The following is a 20473-nucleotide window of genomic DNA, read 5'->3' as shown; positions in this document are numbered from 1 at the left end:
ATTGGTAGGTCCAGTAGGACAATTGGTCATAGACGATGGACCTGGCCCTTGTTCCCGTTTATCTGGCCGAGGTCCTACACCTTGACTTCGGTCTTGAATTGTCTGTTTGCATTGCCTACGTCCGGAGTCGGGGAAATATTCCCTGTCAGCGTTGTTGGCTGGGGGGTTACACCACTTTTTGTATGTATCATGGACACAACTTTATCAAATCTACTCATCAGGGTTTTAAACTGAGATTTGATAAGTTGTTCGATATGAGCTTGCAAATCAATTATTAAGTGGGTAGCCCACAGAGGAGGAGCTAGAGTGGAAAAAGAGGGCCCTACATCTGGCTGTGGAGTGTCAGAGGCAGGTGTAGTGGGCCTAGCGGCTTATTTTTGTGGTTTAAGCTTCTTTTTTCTAGGGCAGTTCTTGGATGGCTTGTTAACTACCTGACGAGCCAGAGGGGGAGGAAGATTACTACTAGAGCCTACCTCTGACTCTATCTGAGCGCACGGAAGGTCCGCAAAGGAGGTTGCTAACAGCGAATCAGGAGAGTTAGCTGTGGCTAAAGAAACATTCCCAGGTGGCGTATTAGGTAGTATAGTAGGTGTCAACGAGAGACGCCTTTCAGTGTTTTCTATGGCCGAAGCTACCACCCCTATAGTCTTTTGAAGCATTTTGTCTATTGCAGTTAGGCTTGGGAGTGGAGTTATTGAGACGGCTGTTTGGAGTGTGATAGGACGTGTGGTTGGGGGAATGGTTTTGCCCATAATTCCGATCAAAAGGTTCACACCAAATGTAGAAAAAATAAAAATACTACAAAATGTGATTTCAAACTACTTAAAATACTGTTGAGAAAAGCATGTAAAAGTACTATGAATCAACAATTAGGAGTTGTTACAGAAGTAGTTATTGACTGACTAGTTAAAACATTACCAGAGTTCATATGTCCATTTTTTTTGTCTTTTTTTCAAGGTATAGAAGTCCGTTTATTCTAGTGACAAAAACAGAAAATAAATATCCGTCCAGGATAAAGGGGAACAAAATACGTATAGGACAGTCCAAGGGTCCGGTTAAAGAGAAGGGCTCTTTTTGTCACCGATCGCTTATCCTGGTCTTGAGCGTATAGTTCACTGCTGGACTTGTTTGGCCTCAGCACCTCGTCAAAATGTTGTCCGCAAAAATAAAAGAAAACTAACGAAGGGTCAAAACGCCGGTTTGGCCTGTATTAACATTAGGGAGGGGAAGACCATTTTGTGAAGGGGAGCACCGCTTCAAAGGAGGAGTGGAACCCCAGAGACCTATAGCCGCAGTGGTCTCCCAGCTTCCTACCCGCTCCCTCCCGGTGCCTTTCCCACTCCCTCCCGGTGCCTTTCCCACTCCCAGGAAACGACTCCGTACCTATTGCAGCCACCCTCCCGCCTGGGGGGTGGCTGGCGTTAGCGCGGTGTCAGTCTCCGCCGACGCTTCCTCCTGGGGCTCACGCCTTACAGCTGTTCGCTGGTCCTGGCTCTTCCTCCGGTTCTCGGGTGCCTTCACACGCCACAGGTTCTCGGATCCCCTCCCGGTGAAACCGTCCTTCCGCGCTGCCTCCCGATGATAGTGTACGGTATAGCAGCCGGTGGAAGGTTGAGTGTTTGAGCTCTGTGCCTCGTACCAGGGGCGTTATCCACCACCATATTTATATTTTCCCCGCCCTTCCGTTTTTCACATGACTTGTGGCTTTCCACACCCAATTCTTTGCGCCTAAGTGTCTTACCGTCTAATGTGGTGCTATTTAATGTAATTGCAGGTACATTTTGATACAAATCCTAGCAGCCACCCTGTTCACCTACAACTGATACTCTTTTATCAAGCCGGGGAGTTGCTTTTTTTAAAACTGCCTTTTCTGGATGTTCACAGGCACCTAATGACTTCTGGTTAACTGCATCCTTTTCTTGTAAGGCCTTGGACTGGGCCGCTATCACTTTGTCCAGGCCTATTTCTATTTTGTCCAACCTGCTCGCAAGAGTATTTATTGTTTGTGTAACAAACTCCTTTAGGTCTTTAATAACTGAATACAAATTTACCGATTCGCATATGGGTTCACTACAAGGCTTTTTCCCCCTCGAGGCACTTCAGTCAGTCAGTCAACAATAGCTTTATTTGGTTAAAAGTTAAAACCATCGAAGCATACAGCAAAAATTCATTTGGAAATAGTTACAATCAAAATAAACTACAAAATCTTTTCAGACAAACATACAATTAACAATATTTCATAAATACAAAATTAAGCAAATAATTGGCGAACAATCACATTAAAAAGTATGTCAGCCCTGATATTTAAAAATTATTACATTATCAAAAAGAAAATCAAAACTAAAAACGGACCACATTCTCCAAATATCAAGCAAATTTAGAAATGGGGGAGATCCACAGAACTACATTCGATTTCTACATCTAATAGCCCCAGTAAGATAGCTGGCTACTCCGAAGCATACCAATGATGAACCTAGCATTTGTAGATAGACCAATGCGGGCCTTACTTGCTCAAAGTAGCAATTCTTAAAAATAGGGCAAATAAATTTCTTACGCTGTAAAGTATAAAATTTACAAAAGAAAACCATATGCAGCGTATTTTGTTCTGAGGCATTATCACAGGGACAGGGCCCCAAGGTGCCCTCTTTAGAGAAACCCTTCGGGTGAGCTAAAAGCCAAGGAAGCATGCCATGTTTAAACCTCGACAACAAAAACAGATGGAATGGATTGTTTATATAGGTCAAGTATGGCTGGATCTCACTGCCAATACTTAACATGACAAAACTCCTAACAGACGGCTTGCCCACTTCCCCGCCTTCCCTCAGCAACCTTGCCCTACACATGAACTGGGACTTAAAGGTTTTTATTTCTAAGTTCCTCGAGGCACTTATAATGCCCACCTCCTTCTGCATTTTGTTTTTAACGCCCTGCAATTTCCCCTGTGGCTTTTTTGTGTGGGTTTTGGGTAGTCTGGGAATGGAAGTAGAAGTCGGGTGAGTTACAACTATGTCCTCTACGATGTCATTTACTGACTTCAAATTGGGTAATTTACAGGTTTTATTTGGTGGAGGTAAAAGATCACTATCTACTGTCCCGACAGAAATCTCATCAGAAATGTCCTGAATGCACCCATTTTTTGTTGCATATGGATAATGTCTAATCAACAGGAGTTGCCATAAGAGCAATTTCCTTAACTTGCTTTCGTATTGCAGAGGAGCCCTCGTGGATCACGTCCACTAGGCCATCTTGGCTGGCCACGGCCCCCAGCGACTGATTTGTTAACATAATTGCCACATTCTACAAGGTCCAACTAACCATCTCCACCTTCTGGATCTACCCTCCACTCCCCCCCCATAGTGGGACATTCTTGGCCCTTCAGATTGTTTGGCATGTCCAGGTGCCCAGGGACAGGGTTTCTAGCATTGGAAACTGGACTCTCCATTGCAGCCCAGAATATGAAAAAAGACACTTAATAACAAAACAAATGAAAAATCTCTCAAATTGTGATTTACATATATGCCTGTACAACTCACTTGTGCAGTAGGAGGATGTTGCTGGTGTAGCGTCAAATAGTGCACTATTTCTGGGTACTGAGGAGGAGCTGCAGGCTGTGAGCATTTCAAGATCTTGATTGGGCGAAGGAAGTAAATTGCTTATGTCTTCGCAATCGCCTGATCTTGTACAAGGAACTTGGTTGGTTCCTGGGAGTCCCTCTAGAAATGGATCTAAAGAACAAAGAAAAATCTTTAATTAGGAATGACCAAACACTCATTACATCCATTTTTCACATTATAAGAAAGGAATAAACCAGTACCAAAATTACATGAGAAAATATGGTTAGCAAAGAAGTCACCTTCTGACTATACCCCGAGGTAATACAGCCCGTACATCCCTCTCAGTACATTCCATTACACTGTGTTAGCAACCACAATGCCACAATACTGATTACAAACATCCTCTTGTTGTAATACATGTTGTAGGTACATTATACAGGCAACCGTGAATTTGACTCAACACGATGTGTTTTTCAATAATTGTCACTGCTTGCATTATTTACTATTTAGTATACCCTTATGCACTCGCAATGTTTCTATCTAACAATTGTGCATTTATTAACCATTGCGTAAATCAGAAACAACAAAATGTTTCTCTTTTTACTTTTCCGTTTTTGCACAATCATGCCAATGCAGCCAATTCTTCTATGTCCGTTGCCTATGGACGGTTGCTGTGACAACCAACCAGTTAATGCTTGTCATCCACCTATGTATATATTGCTGGTGTGTGGGATACCTGATGTAGTGAGCAAGGCGGTCCGCCGCCGAAACGCGTCTAGGTCTTGTGGAATTAAAATAATTTTTCTTTGGTTATTTACCCCACGGAGTAGGCGCCTTCTTTATTGAAGTTTTGGACTGGTTCGATATATATATATAAATATATATATAAATATATATATATATATAACCTACTGGCGGTCGCCAGTAGGTAGTTATAGTCAGGACCAAGTTTCCATAGGAAGAGCATTTTTTGTTTTGCTTATAACTTTGGCGTCGTTTGATGAATCTTCATGAAATTTTCCAAACTAAATCTTTGCTCATATCAGCTCCTATGTTGGAAGTTTGGGGGTGATTCATCAAGGGGGGGCCGAGAAAAAAGGGGGTCCCAAAACGTGTTTTCTCCATGTTAATTCCCATAGGAAACTTTAGACCAGGCTACAGGTCGAACGGGTGAACGGAATTACCCCAAATTTGGCAGGGAGAAGGGGCTTGGTCTAGAAAGCACGCTTGTGTATTTGGTGTAAATCCGTTCAGCAGTTTTGGAGAAATATCAAAATTTACAGATATCGATATTTGGGAATTCTGCCATCTGATTGGCTGAGGCGTTACGAGCATGAGCTTGCTGCTTATTGGCTGCGAGTAGTGCGAGCGGTTGCAACTAGGAAGTGTTGGCAGCCATTTTGTGATTCTGTTGAAGCGAGTAAGGGAAAGAAGGGCGACAAAAGGAGGAAAGAGGAGGGTAGGAGCACTGTAACCTCTGTGGGGTGTTTAGGGTGTGCTATACAAGGGTGCGAAGCGAACTACTCATCCCTACCGGCCTGAAAGTGCTGGGCTACGGAAATTAAGTGAGGTATTGCCTAGAGTCTGATGCTGCTAAGGTGAGCTGCTGCGGGACTTGGAGATTAAAGCGTAGCCCAAACTGTGTATCTTATGTTGTGAAGTCAGGTGCCCTCTCCGTTGCACCACACCTGTGGAAGTAGTGTCCGCATGTGTTTAGACCTACTAGGACGAACTACTGACCCCTACTGGTCTGAAAGTGCTGGGGTACAGAAAATATGTGAGGTATTGTCTAGAGTCTCATGCTGCTAAGCTGAGCTGCTGTCGGACTCGGGAATGAAAGCGTGAGTCCAAACTGTGTGTCCTTTACTGTGAAGTCAGGTGCTCTGGGCACTGTGCCATATCTGTGCAAGTAGTGTCAGTAATATTTTATACGTAGTAGGAGGAAGTTTTGTTTGGAACACGGTAATTTGTATGGTGCTTAGGAGGTGTTATACAGGGAGTGCGAAGGTAAATCAATATGGTATTTGTAAAGCGCAAACTACTCACCGCTATGGGTCTGAAGGCACCGGAGGCCGGCGTGGAAATTATGTGAGTTATTAAGTGAGCTATTGCCCAGAGTCACATGGTGCTGAGCTGAGCTGCTGCCGGAGCAGGGGATTAAACCGTGAGCCCTGTGCTCTGAACTCATGTTTTCTGGCTGCTGCGGCACACCTGTCCAAGTAGTGTCAGCATGTGTGCATACGTACTAGGAGGAAGTTTTGTTTTAAACAGTGTGACGTCTGTAGGGTGATTGGGTGGTGCTACAGAGGGAGTGTGAAGTTCAATTCTGCCGTGTCCAATCAATGCGGTATTTTTAAAGTGCAAACTACTCACTCGTACAGGTCTGCAGGCGCTGGGGGCCGGCGTGGAAATTAAGTGAGCTATTGCTCAGAGTTACATGGTGCAATCCTGAGCTGTCGCTAGAGTCAGTGATCAAAGCGAGAGCTCTGTGCTCCAAAGATAGATGGTCTGGCTGCTGCACCACAGATGTGTGGAGAATACATTTTGGCGAGGGTGCGGGAGTTGCCGTTACCTGGCCCTAAAATAGAAGGCCTAAGTTGTAAGTTATTATGCGGCTCTAAAAGAGCCCTTGTGTTTATTAGTTGGAGCTACATATAAGTGCGGATGCACAGCTTCAGGTTATTCAGAAAAACTCGATTTCCCTGATCTGTGAAGTGTACGCCATCAATTCTGTAGATATCAGCCATATCAAAACGTATATTGTTGTTGTATATCGACTCCATTCTATGGTCTCTGAGGTATGCAGACACAGCTTTGTTCACATTCTTCCTAGATTTTTCAATCTGAGGACAAAATTGGTTTCACCATTTCCACTTCTGTCTTTGGCATATATTGGAATATACAAAGACAGTTTGAGGCAAAAGCAACATCAATTGTCGAAAGGTGTCCTTCATTAGCATCTCCAAACCTAATCCAGTCAATGTGCCTAGGTCGTTCCCACCACAATGCACTATCATGAGGTGAGGGTGTTGGAGATGCAAACAGGTAACAATTGGTACCACTTCAATCCTCTCTGTGCAAACCATTTAATGTCCACATTTTGTAAACCTAGGTCTAAGTCAAAAGTCTCTGTTCTTCATACCTCTTGCACCAGAAAACATAGCTATGTCCTACGATCCACACTAGCATTTTGAAGGTATGGCTGGGAGGTATGGAAAGATGTCTGTAGCTCATGCAGTTCCTTCATAGAGTAAGAGATATGTTTAAAGATGGGGAAAAATCTTTATTTTTTTGCACAGAAAACGAGAATTGATTGGAAGATAAGAAGCATTGGGAACTAAAAACGAGGGTGCATATTAGTTGCGTGAAAAAGCATGTTTGTCATTTGTAAATGAAGAACAGACTAAACTTGGAGTCCATACGATAGGATTAAATGTGCTCAGCTCAACCAGACGTACTACTTGCATTTGGAAGGTACATTTGGAACTTAAAAGAATGGTGAACTTTTAACCCACAGGTGCTGTTAAATGTTCAAGAATATGCTGGAAAAAAAAAACGTTACGTTAAAAAAAAATGAACTTTTAACCTGCAGGTGTCGTATAATGGTCCAGAAAGTGTGGTGATAAAATAGTTTGAACTTCTGACCTGTATGTGGCGCGGAATATTAAGTAGCTTTTCATATGGAAAATTCAAAAATAACCAATGGAGATAAGTTTTGGAATGTCGATGAAGGAATGAAGTATTCTGATTTGTTCTTTACATGTATTTATGTGTGGAGCGTCAGACACATTTTGCCATTACTGGTTCCATTCTTGATGAAAGCGGTGCATTACATGTACTGTTTGACAAAGAAAGAATTGCATGCGTGTGTGACATTTGAAATCTGCATACCAACTACAAAGCTGAGGTAGAAATGAACAAGGTGTGTTATGTGTTCTGTAGTAGTGATTAAGTATTTGAGGTGATATTTTAAAGTTTGAAAGTATTTTTTATTTCAAAATAATATACTGTTAGTAAAGTGTGGTGTTTTATATTGGTTATAAAATATGCATAAAGTTTGACCTATTGTTAAATAAGTACTATATATATGTTTAGGAATTTTTGCAAAGAAGAAGTGTAGTTTGTCATCTTTAAATGACTATGGTTTTGAAAATGATGTACAGCGTTAATTTGGGTTTGCTAATGTATTCAGGCGAGCTAAACAAAATGTCGCATGTTTGCAAATTAAACTTTTTGTGAAAATAGTGGGGAAGGGGAGGTGGTAGGAGATGTATGTGTTATTAAGTTAAAAGCGATAAAACCAAACCCAGAAATCTTATGTGGAGAGGTTGTGGTCTCATTTTTGACACTGAGAGGTAGATTTGAATATAAGTCTAGGTAGGTTGTTGTACTGTGAGGCCGTCTACAGTGTTTGGAGATTACATGGAGAGGAGATGGAGATAGTAAAAGTGAAACAAACCTTTTATATGTACGCATAGTCTGAATCATTTGATCATAGGTTGAGAGATAACATGAACATGGTTTTTGGTTTGCATTTGGGTATAGTTTTAGTAGTTTCTGACTAGTGAATAATAAAAATATAGATATACTAAAATATATGGTTGTAAACGCATTAAGGATTGTCTGTTCTTATGAAATAGAAGTGGTTGGGGAGTTTTTCTTTAGAAGAGATGTTTTGTAAATGTGTTAGAGATAAACAAGAAATTAAAATGTTCGGTATATTTTCTGTATGACTTTCTTGACATTAGTAAACTACATGTGATTATAAGTGATACTAATTGTCAGGCTGTGTTCCTGTGCTGAATGTACATAGGTGTTTAAGTGGTCCGGGTTTTTCCGGTGCTCAGCTTCACTATCCCTTTTGAGACACTCGTCAATTTTTTCATTCCATTTAATGTCCTTAATATACAGTAAAGGGACGTTATATCAAAAGTTTGGGAATTAGAACTTTGTTTACTCTCCCCATCCTCTGCTATACACTCTACAGAGTGTTTAAACAACTTTATTAACATACAGATGTCTAGCTAGTAAAGGTGGTGTAGTGCCACTGGGCCCATTTATAAAACGTGCTATGGGATGGTTTATGTTTTACCCCCCAATTTGCATGTTTGAATACTTTTGGTGATAAGCGTTCCGGCAGACACCTGTTAAAATTAACCCCGTGTATGGGTATAGCGGGGCTACTAGGAATGGTGGGGGTTTCTGTTTGATTTCGGACGGTTAAGCAAGGGCGGGGGTGGGGGAGGTGGGTATGTTGGCGATTAAAACACAGACTTTAGTAACATGCAGATGTCTAGCTACTAAAGGTCATGTAGTACCACTGGGACCATTTATAAAGCGCAGTATGGGATGGTATATGTTTTACCCGCAGATTTGCATTTTTTAATACGTTTTGCTGATGAGCGTTTCGGGAGACATCTGTTGAAATTAAGACTCTGTATGGCTATAGGGCGCTTCCAGGTTTGCTGGGGCTCTTTGTTTTATTGCGTAAAGTTAAGCAAGGGCGGGTGTGGAGGTGGTGTAGTGGTAATGGGACTATTTATAAACCGCCTTATGGTATGGTGAATGTTTTACTTGCAAAATTGCAGGTTTCAATACCTTTTGCTGTTTCCTACCGCTAAAGCGGCGATAATTTTAACACCGATCTTGATAAAATGCCCCTAAGTGAGCCAGGCAAAGCGTGTGTTTTCGTAGCACTAAAACAAGACACTGTGAAAGGTGAGAGCAGGGTCGTGCTGGAGTTGGCTGTGTGTGGTCGTCTCCAAAGACGCAACCAGAGTATAATTTCGGGGGAGGCTAATTGTTTCAGCAATAGTCAAGATTAATATTTCAGCAACCTAAATGGCATTCCGCCAGCCCCCTTTTGGCTAAACTACACTGGCTCCCAATTGCACAACGTGCAGCTTTTAAGACCGGATGCTTAATCTTTAAGGCCCTGCACTGTAGAAGCCCCACATTTATTAGTGGCCTGATCGCGAAACATATCCCTCGTCGCAACCTACGGTCTAGCCACCTCCGGTTGCTTGCTACCCCTACCATCAAACTCAAACGCCAGGGGGGGCGCAGGTTTTCGTACCTGGCGCCTGGATTCTGGAACTCACTGCCCCTAGACATCAGAGCGCAGGAAAACTTAATGGGATTTAGAAAGACCCTTAAAACATGGCTGTTTGCGCTCTCACTTGACTAGCTTACCCGCCGCGTCATTTTGCAACAATTAGCGCCATGAAACCTTCCGGTGACCGTGCGCTTTATAAATTTCTATTAACATAACATAACATAACAGAGTGGGGATGTAGGGCTCTAAAAAGGGGTGAAAAAGAACAGAGCCTCATTTAAAAGCAAATGGTCTTTTGAAGACCTGTGAAGTACTCGGGTGCGCCTGGGAAGCTGTCTCAGGGAGTCTGGGGCAATGGGCGTTGCGTGCCTGGTGGTCTCTCTGCTAATCACGCCACGATGATGTTGCTCCTGCGCTGCAAAAAGAGAAGGGAAATCCTGAGAGAAAATGGCTCTCCTTAAAGGATTTATTTTCTCCAACAACGCGACTCACCTGGCAAGATGTCTCCACTTCTCAGTAGTGAGCAATGTGCATACTCTCACTGTCTCACTGCAGTCCAATAAAAAAATAAAAAAACAACGGACTACCATTGCGAGGCGCGAAAATAGAGCCCCATAGAGATCCGTTTCGAGGCCCCCAAAAATAAACTGACGGTGCTCAGACCGCCCCCACTTAAAGCTTTGGGTGCAGTGTTATGTTTGCGAAGTTGTAGATAAAATTGTTAGGCTAATAATGGTAATTTTTCTGTGTGCCGTTTGGTTGATAATATCATCCTAAGTACATAGATTACAATTTTTAAAAATACTATCTATAAAGTTGTCTGCAGTGGGTTGCAGAGGGAGTGCTGGGGGGTGGGGTGCGGCGGAGAGGTGAAAAGTAGGAGGTAGTGCAGTTACATATAAATTGTAAAGATGTCTGTAAATAATTAAATAAATACTCGCTGTATGTTCTATGGCAGTACCCGTCATCCTAGTGCTCCCCTGCCCTGCTCCATCACGTTGCAGCACTGCCTCTGGAAGCCGTCAGTAGAACTTATGTAATTGTATGTCATTATTTTAATATATTGAACAGATGTAAAAAATAATTAAATCTTATTTTCTTTTCCAGCAAATTATTTTGTTTGGATTAAAATTTGAAAATGCCTAGAAGAACTGATAAGAAAAGGAAATTAAAAAAATATATATATTTGAAGAAAAGGAAAGATTTTCAATTAGAAAAAAATGAGAGTACTACACAAACAGTTTCTTCTGGTAAAAACACTAGACAATGTCTGATAAAAATATTACGAACATTTAATGAAAATAACATCACACAAAGGAAAAAGAGAAATTTTTAAGTAAGGAGAAGCAGACTTCAATTTCAAATACCAGGAGAAGAAAACATGATAAAGAAACAATATCTGTTACCCGGAGACAAAAACTATTTCAAGAAATTCATCAGAGACTTTTTCCAACTAGAGTGATTCAGAATTTATTGAAAACATGCTGCAAATATAAAAGGAAAGTGCTGCAATTCAAACAGAAGCAGCATATTGAAAGTATAGTGGATACTGCTTTTACTTTAAAACAGAAGTTATTCATTGTGATTTTGAAGAGGATCAAAGTGTTGGATAAAATAATCAAAGTGTTGAGAGAGAAAAGTAGAAGAAAAAGACTTGTGAATAGAACCAACTTTTGCAAAATCTTTAGTGGACATTGGAAACATACTTCTACTAGTGAGCCTTTTTTTAATGAGGAAAGTTACTTCCAGGAAAATAGTTTACAATTTGCAGTTGATACGGGAGGTCGTTGCCACGAAGTTCAGGATGGTTGTTCCCTTCCAAAATAGGAATTGGTTGGTAAAAGTGCAGAATAGTTAATAGCTGAAGAAGTGCAAGGGAAACATACACAAGCTCCTGTGTATAAGTGGGGTTGTAGCAATATTTGTAGTATTTGACAGGAATTTATTGATATAATGCGAAATTTGCTACGAGAATATACACAGAAACGTATTAAACAGAAGATTAAGTTATTACAAGGACTAGATCCATGTAATGTAAGAAAATATACTGAGAAGCATGAGCATTCTCTGGCTTGTCTTTCAAAACAAGTGTGTAAAAATGTTTTTCATCACTTGAGGATGTTAGCAGTACATAATTCAGAAATGCGGAAGTTTGTAAGGAAACTGTACTATGTAAAAAGTCCTGCATTATGTTTAAGTGAACTGAATACGTGGTTCTTTATCAGATGTTCAAAAAAAGTGTGATGATATTGAAATGCGATATTTTGGTTCAGAAGAGCAGTCCATAGAAAGTGAAAGTTTGACAATTACAGATGTTGAAGGAGATGGGAAAGTGATAAGAACTGATCAGTTTGAAGAAGAAATTGGAAAGTTTAATGTAGTGTGCTCTGAAATACCAAACTATGTTTGTGTTTGTTGTCGACGTACTCATTATAAAAGTCAAACTGGGAATGTTGATATGTATTTGAAAAGTGAAAAGGAGAACAATAGTAAGTGGGAAGAATTTGCAACTTACTTGTTGGTGGAAGGTCGATTTGAACTAGGTAGTCATCAACGTATATGTAAATATTGTTACAACAAATTAGAAGAGAACAAAATGCCAGTTACATAATAACTTAGAATTAGTAGCTATTCCGGAGGAACTGGCAGAATTGAATACATATAAGTCGGTTCTAATTCAATCTGTTCATCCTTTTCAAACAATAATTCGGATGGAGCCTAAAACAGGTAAACTGCCACCAACAGACTTGCAAAGAAGGCTGAAAGGAAGAGTAGTGTACTTACCTTTGGATTTTAAGAAAAATATTGAAACTATTGCTGGAGAGAAAGAGGAAAAGGAGGCAGTAGTCATTCTAGTAAATGGTGTACCAACAAAGAGTCGGAAAATATGGCAAGAATTTGTGGACGTTAATAAAGTTGAAAAGGCTACCTTATATCTTATAGAGAACAATATTTATTACAAAACTGTAAATGTGGATGAACAGGTGATAAGTTTAGAAGATGTATGTGAAATATCAAGTGATCAAATAGAGAAAGTGGACAAGTCAAGGACTGAAGAGATTTATGAACATTACACAATATGTCCTTTGCATTCAAAAGAAGTAATAGGAAGCAGCATTGAGTTATTTCAAATGAAAAAAGGACAGGGAACTCCAATGAGTGTATGGGAGAAAAGCTTGGAAGCTCGTTGTTTTCCACAGCTGTTTCTTACTGGAGAAGGTGGACGATATGATGACCGACCTGTACGGATTCCAGCTTCAGAATACCGGTCAACAAGAGTATATTCTGAAGATCCTAGATTTTGACAGTGCATTCCATACATATTTCACCTTTTGTTTGAAAGTGATCTATCTTCTCTGTCATATGCAGTGAACCACATACTTATAACTGGAGTTCATCAATCACTTCTTTCTGTGAAATAATTTGTGGAGAAAGTTCAAGAAACAGATGAAAATATAGAAGCACAGTTAATCAATTTGATGTCATGTCAACGTGGAACAAATGAGTATTGGTATCGTCGCCATGGAGAACTCAGGTGTATGTTATGGAACTTAGGTACACCAACATGGTGTGTCACACTTAGCTGGGCAGAGTATGCATGGGAAGATTTGCTTGAGTTTCTAAGAGAAGTGAATTCCAAAATAAAAAATGTTGAAATAAAGACTCCTGGTGAACTGTGTTCATTGGCTTCTGTTAATGTGTGCAGATATTTAAACAGAGGTTTCAAGCTATGATGTCTTTTATCTGCAATAAAAAGAATCCACCTCTTGGAGAAGTTACCGATTTCTTTTGGAGAAAGGAGTACCAAGCAAGAGGTGCACCTCATATAAATATGCCACTATGGATCAAGGATGCACCTAAATTTGGAACTGATTCTGATGAAACAGTATTGTCTTTCATCGAACAGTATGTGACATGTGAGATTCCAAGAGAAGAAGGAGATAGAAGGTTGAGACAGCAAGTTTTACGTTTCCAGTCACCGTTGTGGAAAGTACTGCAGAAGAAAATACAAGTCTAAAGGAAAATTTTACACCAAATGTCGGTTTGGTTTTCCACGTCCAGTCATTTGTAAAGGAAGAGTAAATTATTTTTTTTCCTCTGAAAGGCACACATTAACTCGAAAATCTCCAAAGAATACCTACAACTTAAAAAGAAACAGAAGTGTCAAAGTATATCAATGACTACAATCCAGTCATTTTAAAAACGTGGAATGCGAACATGGACATCCAGTATGTTGCAGATAACTCAATTGTTGTTGCATGTTATGTTACATCGTACGTAACAAAATCAGAAAAAACAGGGATGAAAAAAATGTGGAAAGAAATTGCACAAGAGAAAGCCCTTAGCAAACATTTGTACAGCTTTACTTGAAAATGCTTTCCCACCGAGAGATTGGATCCTATGAATGTTCAGACTGCTTGTGCTCTTCAAGTTTATATTCAAACTCACGAGGAATCATTTGGGTAAGTTTAGGTCTTGCCTGCTCACAGAATAGAGTGTTGAAATCATTAGAAGAAACTGAATACTTAGCAGCAAATGAACCAGACAGTACAGACATTCTTAAAACTAATATGTTGGACACATACTATCTGCAACAGCTATGTCTGTATGAAGTACTTCAACATTACAGCTTCAAAAGAAATGTTAAACAGAATTTAAAAGAAGGAAAATATGCAGTAGTTGGATGTCATGGTTGTTGAGTAAAACATGCAAAGGGTTATCTTATAAACCACAAGAAACTCAGTTGTGAAACTCCAGATAAGCGAGAATTTTACTATTTAGCACTTCTCCAATTCTTTAAACCATGGCGTAGCGAAAGTGAATTACTTGGAGACTTTGACTGCTACGAAGATTCTTTTAATGCATGTAAAGATAGCATTGCATGTACTATTTTCCCTACATATTTAAAAATGATGAAGTTGAACAGGAAAAGACTATTACAGCTGAAATAGCTAATGAAAGTTCTCAAGATAGTCAAAGTAGTGGTCAATGAAGTCGAAATTGCAATGCAACAAGCATATTACATTGGAAAAGTTAGAAGAGCAACTAAATGTTGAACAGAAAGAAATATATGTGCAAGTGAGAGAACAGATAGAATATGGTTTGTTGCATGAAAAAAGAAGGTGTGTTCATCTTTTAAACCTCTTCTGATGTACATCAGTGGTCAAGCTGGGACAGGTAAAAGTTTTTTAATCACAGTTTTGACCAGTTATCTTCATAAAACTACTGGTTCACATTTATGTTCTGTGGCAACAGCTCCAACTGGATTAGCTGCACACAATGTTAGAGGAGTTACTTTGCATAGATTACTGATATTACCATTTGAGCATGATAATGAATTACAATATCAGAAATTGTCTGGAGAAGCTTCTCATGAAGTGTCAAGAGTGCTGAAGAAAATGAAACTATTACTTATTGATGAGGTGAGCATAGTCTCAAACTTACTGCTTGCTTTTGTACACTTAAGATTGCAACAGGTATTAAAAACAGATTACGACGTTCTCTTTGGAGGAAAACATTTAATTGTATTTGGAGATCTGCTACAACTAACCCCTGTAAAAGGAGAACCAGTGTTTAAAACTCTTCTACATGAAGACACAAAGAAATCTTTGGGAAGTATTGGAAATGTGAATTTGTGGTTAAATCTTTGAATATAAAGAACTCACTCAGAATATGTGACACGCAAGAGATGAAGATTATGCAAATATTCTAAAAGATGTAAGAATTGGTGTTCTAAGCAAACATGGTAAACAAGCTTTTCAAAGTAGTCTACTAAAGAACTTGCTTACAAATGAAAACGCACCAGCAGAAGTAATGTACAAGAAAATGAAAGAAAAAAAGTCTATAGTTTGCTTAATGCCTATGGTGGAAGAGTGTTATACATTTATTAGAGAGCTTATGAAATTAGAAAATCAAGAAATAGTTCACATTGAAGCTATTGATAAAATCAAGCATCAAGGCATAACAATTCTTCTTTCAGTAAAGCGACAGACTAAATTGGATTCTCTGGAAAAGTCTGTATCAAAAATTGCTGGCTTAGAAAAAAATGTAGATGTATGTTTAAACTGTCGGGTAATTTTGAGGCATAACCTGAATGTAGAAGAGGGTTTAGTGAATGGAGCAATGAGGAAAGTTCTTGATTTTGCAAAATACCAAAATAGAAATGGAATTGAATTCTTGAAAGTTAAATTTGATCAGATTACAAAGGTAAGACAGATTGCGCGTTGTGCTGTACATTTTTTCTTTGTAAAAGACTTGTATGTTCATAGAAAACAGTTTCCCTTCTGTTTAGCATATGCAATAACTATTCATAAATCTCAAGGTTTAAGTGTAGATAATGCTTTGGTAAATGTAGGAAGAACTGTGTTTAAAGAGGGAATGGTATATGTTGCATTATCTCGAGTTAGAACGTTGTCTGGTTTGTATTTAATTGATGTTGATGAGTACAAGGATAGTGCTGATGTTAATTGTGTGAGAGAATATAATCATTTGAGAAGGCTTTATGCTCCAAGTTTAGGTGAATATCCTATTTATGAGAAACGTGTTGTGTGTTCAGAACGCAACGTTGTTGAAGAATCAACTATGGTTGGGAAGCAGAAACAAAATCAAGAGAAAAAATATGGAAAGAAACAGAAGATACAAACAAGTGATGATGTTGTCGGATACCAATTAGAAAATGCTTCTGGTGTCAACTGCTATGGTAATGTTATTCTCAACGTTATATTTTATCTTGAAGATGTTTATGGTGAAATTATGGAAAGTCAGGAAAAAAAGATTATGTTTGGCACTTTATACTTTATTTCAAGAATTGAGAACTGATAGAAGTAAGATCCATTCTGCTTCTGGTATTTGAAAACTGTTGGATACATGTACTGGATCTTTAACGTTCAGTGCTAATATACAACAAGATGCACAATAATTTCTGATGGTTATGCTTGGAGTACTAGAAGATGAAGGAATTCAGATTGAGAGTTTATTTGGACTCAGTTACAAATGGGAACATAAATGTGAACAGTGTTCATTAACTTCAAACACTATAGTTGACAGAGAACGATTTCTATATTTAGCAATACCTGACTGCAAATCTGTACCATTTTCCAAATTAGTAAAAGAAGCAGATCACAAGATGATCTGTTCTCGTTCTAAATCAACAATGCTATCTACATTATGCCTACAAAGATATGGAATATATTTTATTATAATGCTGCAACGCTGTAGACCAAATGGGAGAAAAGTGGAAACCAAAATACAAATTTTTGTTGCTAGGCAAGTATCTATTTCTGGAAGAACCTTTGCAACAGTTGCTATTGTTTTCCATGTTGGAAGTACTACCACATGTGGACATTACACAGTTTATTTAAAGTGTAATAATGGTTGGAGTCGCTGCAACGATACACACTTGGAAATGAAACCGAGATTTCCTTATGAATTACCCAACTCATACTTGATATTTCTGAAACAAAGATTTTAGATATATCATTCGGCCCAGTGGGAAGGTGTAAAGATACTTTAAGGAATTCATAGTGGATGATTACAAAGCGAAATTTTTGATACATTATTTGGCGTATTGAACAATGTGAACCGAAACTACAAAGTAAAGGTAAGATTTGAAGATTGGATATAGTATTGGATGTGTTCTTTGTGTTGATTTTGTATTATATTTGTGAAAATTAGGGATTTTTTCTTTTTTTTTAACAATCTAGTTGATTGTTTTTATTTCCCTGCTGTTTATGATGAAACTACACTGACATCACTGTGAATAGTGAAGTTAAGTAGAAGCTGATGACAGCAAAAAAAGGGAGAAAAATTGTTTTGTGAATGTTACATTATTTTGTATTATTTAAACACTCACTGTAATTTGTGAAATATATTACATTACATAGCAGTTTTGCAGTTTATTTTATGTAGTTGAAAAGTTAGAAAAAACAGTACTAATGACAAATAACACAATTGTAGCTCGATATTTAAATAACCTTTGAAATTCACTGAAAAAACGATAGGTTTTACAGACGTTATAGTTAGAAATTAGCATTTAAAAACCTTTGAAATTTACTGAAAAAAACATAGGTTTTACAGACGTTATAGTTAGGAATTAGCATTTAAAAAACCTTTGAAATTCACTGAAAAAACCATAGGTTTCAGGGACATTATAGTTAGGAATTAGCATTTAAAAAACCTTAGAAATTCACTGTAAAAACCATAGGTTTTAGAGACGTTATAGTTAGTTGGACATTTGACTCATATAAAACCAAAGAAATTCGCCCGTTATAGTTAGTTGAGCTAACTCTAACTTTCGCGCCCGCAATGCACTCGTGATGATGTCACATATTACATCACTCATGACATGGTCAGTGACATCACTCATGACATCACTGATGACATCTCCAATTACATCACTGATGACATCATCCAGTAAAAGTGTGTGTTTCTGTAAAGTTTAAATATTTTTCATATATATCTATGCCAAGGTCTATTGAAGAATGAGTGGATGTAGAAGTGCCTGAATGGATTATTTAGTAGATGCATGACTGACTGTATAAGTCACTGATTGAACGTATGTTACTGAATGCATGGGTTAGTGACTACACAACCCGAAGTGCTTTAAGGTATGTGCTTCAATGATTTAAATTTTGGTATTTACCCTCGCCATCCTTGCCTCATGCATACCGCAGTGTGTATGACTAGGTTTTATATATTTTTCTGAATTTAGGAGGCAGTTATACAAGATCAAGGTACATTTTGGCTTTGTTTAAGGCATGATTAATTGATTAGGTTACTGTTGGGAGAACGGTGCCATCACGAGTGTTTGGAGTGTTTCACTGCTATAATTGGTGATTAATTAATTCATTTTAGATTGAAACTTTTTAGTTTGATTTTTCAAAACGATTGGTCGAATTCCTTATTGTGTTAATTAATTATGTGGATGTGATTATATTGATGATATGTCACACAGCATGCTTTTCCTTTGCACATACAATAATGTGGGCTATGGAATATGAAACAAATGTGTTTCTATACTCCAATGTGTATTATTTATTGCTTCCAGCCCTGAGGAAGTCGCATGGGTTAAATCCCTATCGACGAAACGCGTTGGGAGTGGAAGAATGTTTTGAATATAAGAAGTTTGGAGAATCATATGAAAATAAAAGAAGAAGAGAAGCCCACTTTAATGTGTATCTAGTTTTGTGACAGTAACAGGAAACTGTGTTGGTGAATTTGTGAGTGCTTCAACAAGAGAAAATACGTGAATCAATTTGATTATTGTTTTGAGGATTAGGGTGCCTATCCTCTAGTTGAAAGCACCGCACTAGGATAATCAAGTATCAATACTACTGATGGTGTGAAATTTTGCTGGTTGCGCATTCTTTCCCTTGACACCCATTTTTGCTTTGATACACTTTGTGAATGTCTATATTACTGTCTCAGTTGTTGTGTAAGCAGGTGCATGGGTTGGTGAGTAGCTACATCAGTGTACACCTCTCTGCAATGCAACTCTTGTCACATCAGGCCATGCCCTCTCCATGCACCACTGTGCAAACGCACCCCCTGGTGCATTGTAAATTAGGTGCCCTTGATTCCTGAGGGTCCCTGGGGGCCAACTAGCCCACCAGCTACCTCCAGTATGCGCCACAGAGCTGCATTGCAGAGTGGTGTAAAAAAGAGAGAGTGGCCTTGGACCACCTCTCTACAACGCAGCTCCCTGGCGCTTACTGGAGGTACCTGGTGGGCTAGTTAGCCCCAGGGACCCTCAAGATTCAAGGGGACTAAATCCCCCAACTTAAAACGTGCCACAGGGCGCGTTTGCAGACTTGTCACATCAGGCCACGCACCCTCCCTTCACCACTGTGCAAACACGCCAACTGGTGCGTTGTAAATTGGGGGATTAAATCCCCTTGAGTCCTTAGGGTCCCTGGGGGCCAACTAGCCCACCAGCTACCTCCAGTAAGCGCCAGAGAGCTGCGTTGCAGAGTGGTGTAAAAAGGGGCGTGGCCTCGGACCACCTGTCTGCAACACAGCCCTGTGGCGCTTACTGGAGGTACCTGGTGGGCTAGTTGGTCCCTTGGGACTCTCAGGATTGAAGGGGAATTAATCTCCCAACTCAAAACGCACCACGGGGAACATAGCAAACCAGCAACCAGCAAACCAGGCTTGATTTCTAAAAAGCCCCCAGGTGGGCCAGGTCCCAGAGGGGTTGTTTAAAAAAAGGCTGGGACACACAGACCCCCCTCTTGAGGCTCTTGGAGTCCCGGGGACCAGCACCTTCTCTGGCTTTATTTGTAAAAAGGAGAGGGAGCACGGGACCCCTTCCTGAGGCTCTATATGCCCTGGGGAGCACCACCTCCCCAGGACTAAAGAAACCTTTCTGGGGGGAGGGAGCACAGACCCCAGGAGCCCCAGCGACCACCACTTCCCTGGGGCTAAATATATGTTTTTAAAGAATAGGAGAGGGGCCGTGCAGTCTTCCTTGAGGGCCACATAGGGCCCCGTGGACCACCACCTCCCCGGGTCCTCCTGAAGCCATGAGTGGCCCTGGGGACCACGAACCCCCAGGGCCAGCTGCTGCTATGTCCTGGGGTGCCCATCCCTGTGACATTGCTGTTTGCTTTTGCTTGGCAGGAGCTTTGACAGCTCCCGCCAAGCAAAAGCAAGCACTGTGGTACCAGCGGGCAGGAGCTGTCAAAGTTCTCCCGCCTGCTGGAAGAGCAGGTTTCATTTCTTTCCATGCCCGCACACATGCAGCAGGGAAAGAGATTAAATGGTTTTACTCTTGCACACAGGAAGCTGAATTTCCAGCAGTTCTTTGTGTGCAAAAGCAAAACCAATGCTAGCTCCTGCAAAAGGGGGAAAGCTGTCTCGGACCGTA

General features: G+C 39.8%; 1 protein-coding gene across 4 annotated transcripts in view; it reads right to left on the bottom strand.

Annotated features, from left to right (window-relative positions):
• Window positions 1-20473, bottom strand: part of AKAP7 (A-kinase anchoring protein 7) — a 1351667-nt gene that overhangs the window by 427324 nt on the left and 903870 nt on the right. For all 4 annotated transcript variants that reach the window (XM_085611892.1, XM_085611893.1, XM_085611895.1 and 1 more), the window contains exon 8: window positions 3534-3725. In XM_085611892.1, the coding sequence (XP_085468018.1) occupies window positions 3534-3725 (192 nt within the window). The remainder of the gene's footprint in view (window positions 1-3533; window positions 3726-20473) is intronic.

The sequence above is a fragment of the Triturus cristatus genome, chromosome 6 (genome assembly GCF_964204655.1).
Source record: "Triturus cristatus chromosome 6, aTriCri1.1, whole genome shotgun sequence".
Taxonomy (NCBI): domain Eukaryota; kingdom Metazoa; phylum Chordata; class Amphibia; order Caudata; family Salamandridae; genus Triturus; species Triturus cristatus.
The sequence above is the reverse complement of the archived record's forward strand: the minus strand, read 5'-3'. Positions and strand labels throughout refer to the sequence as shown.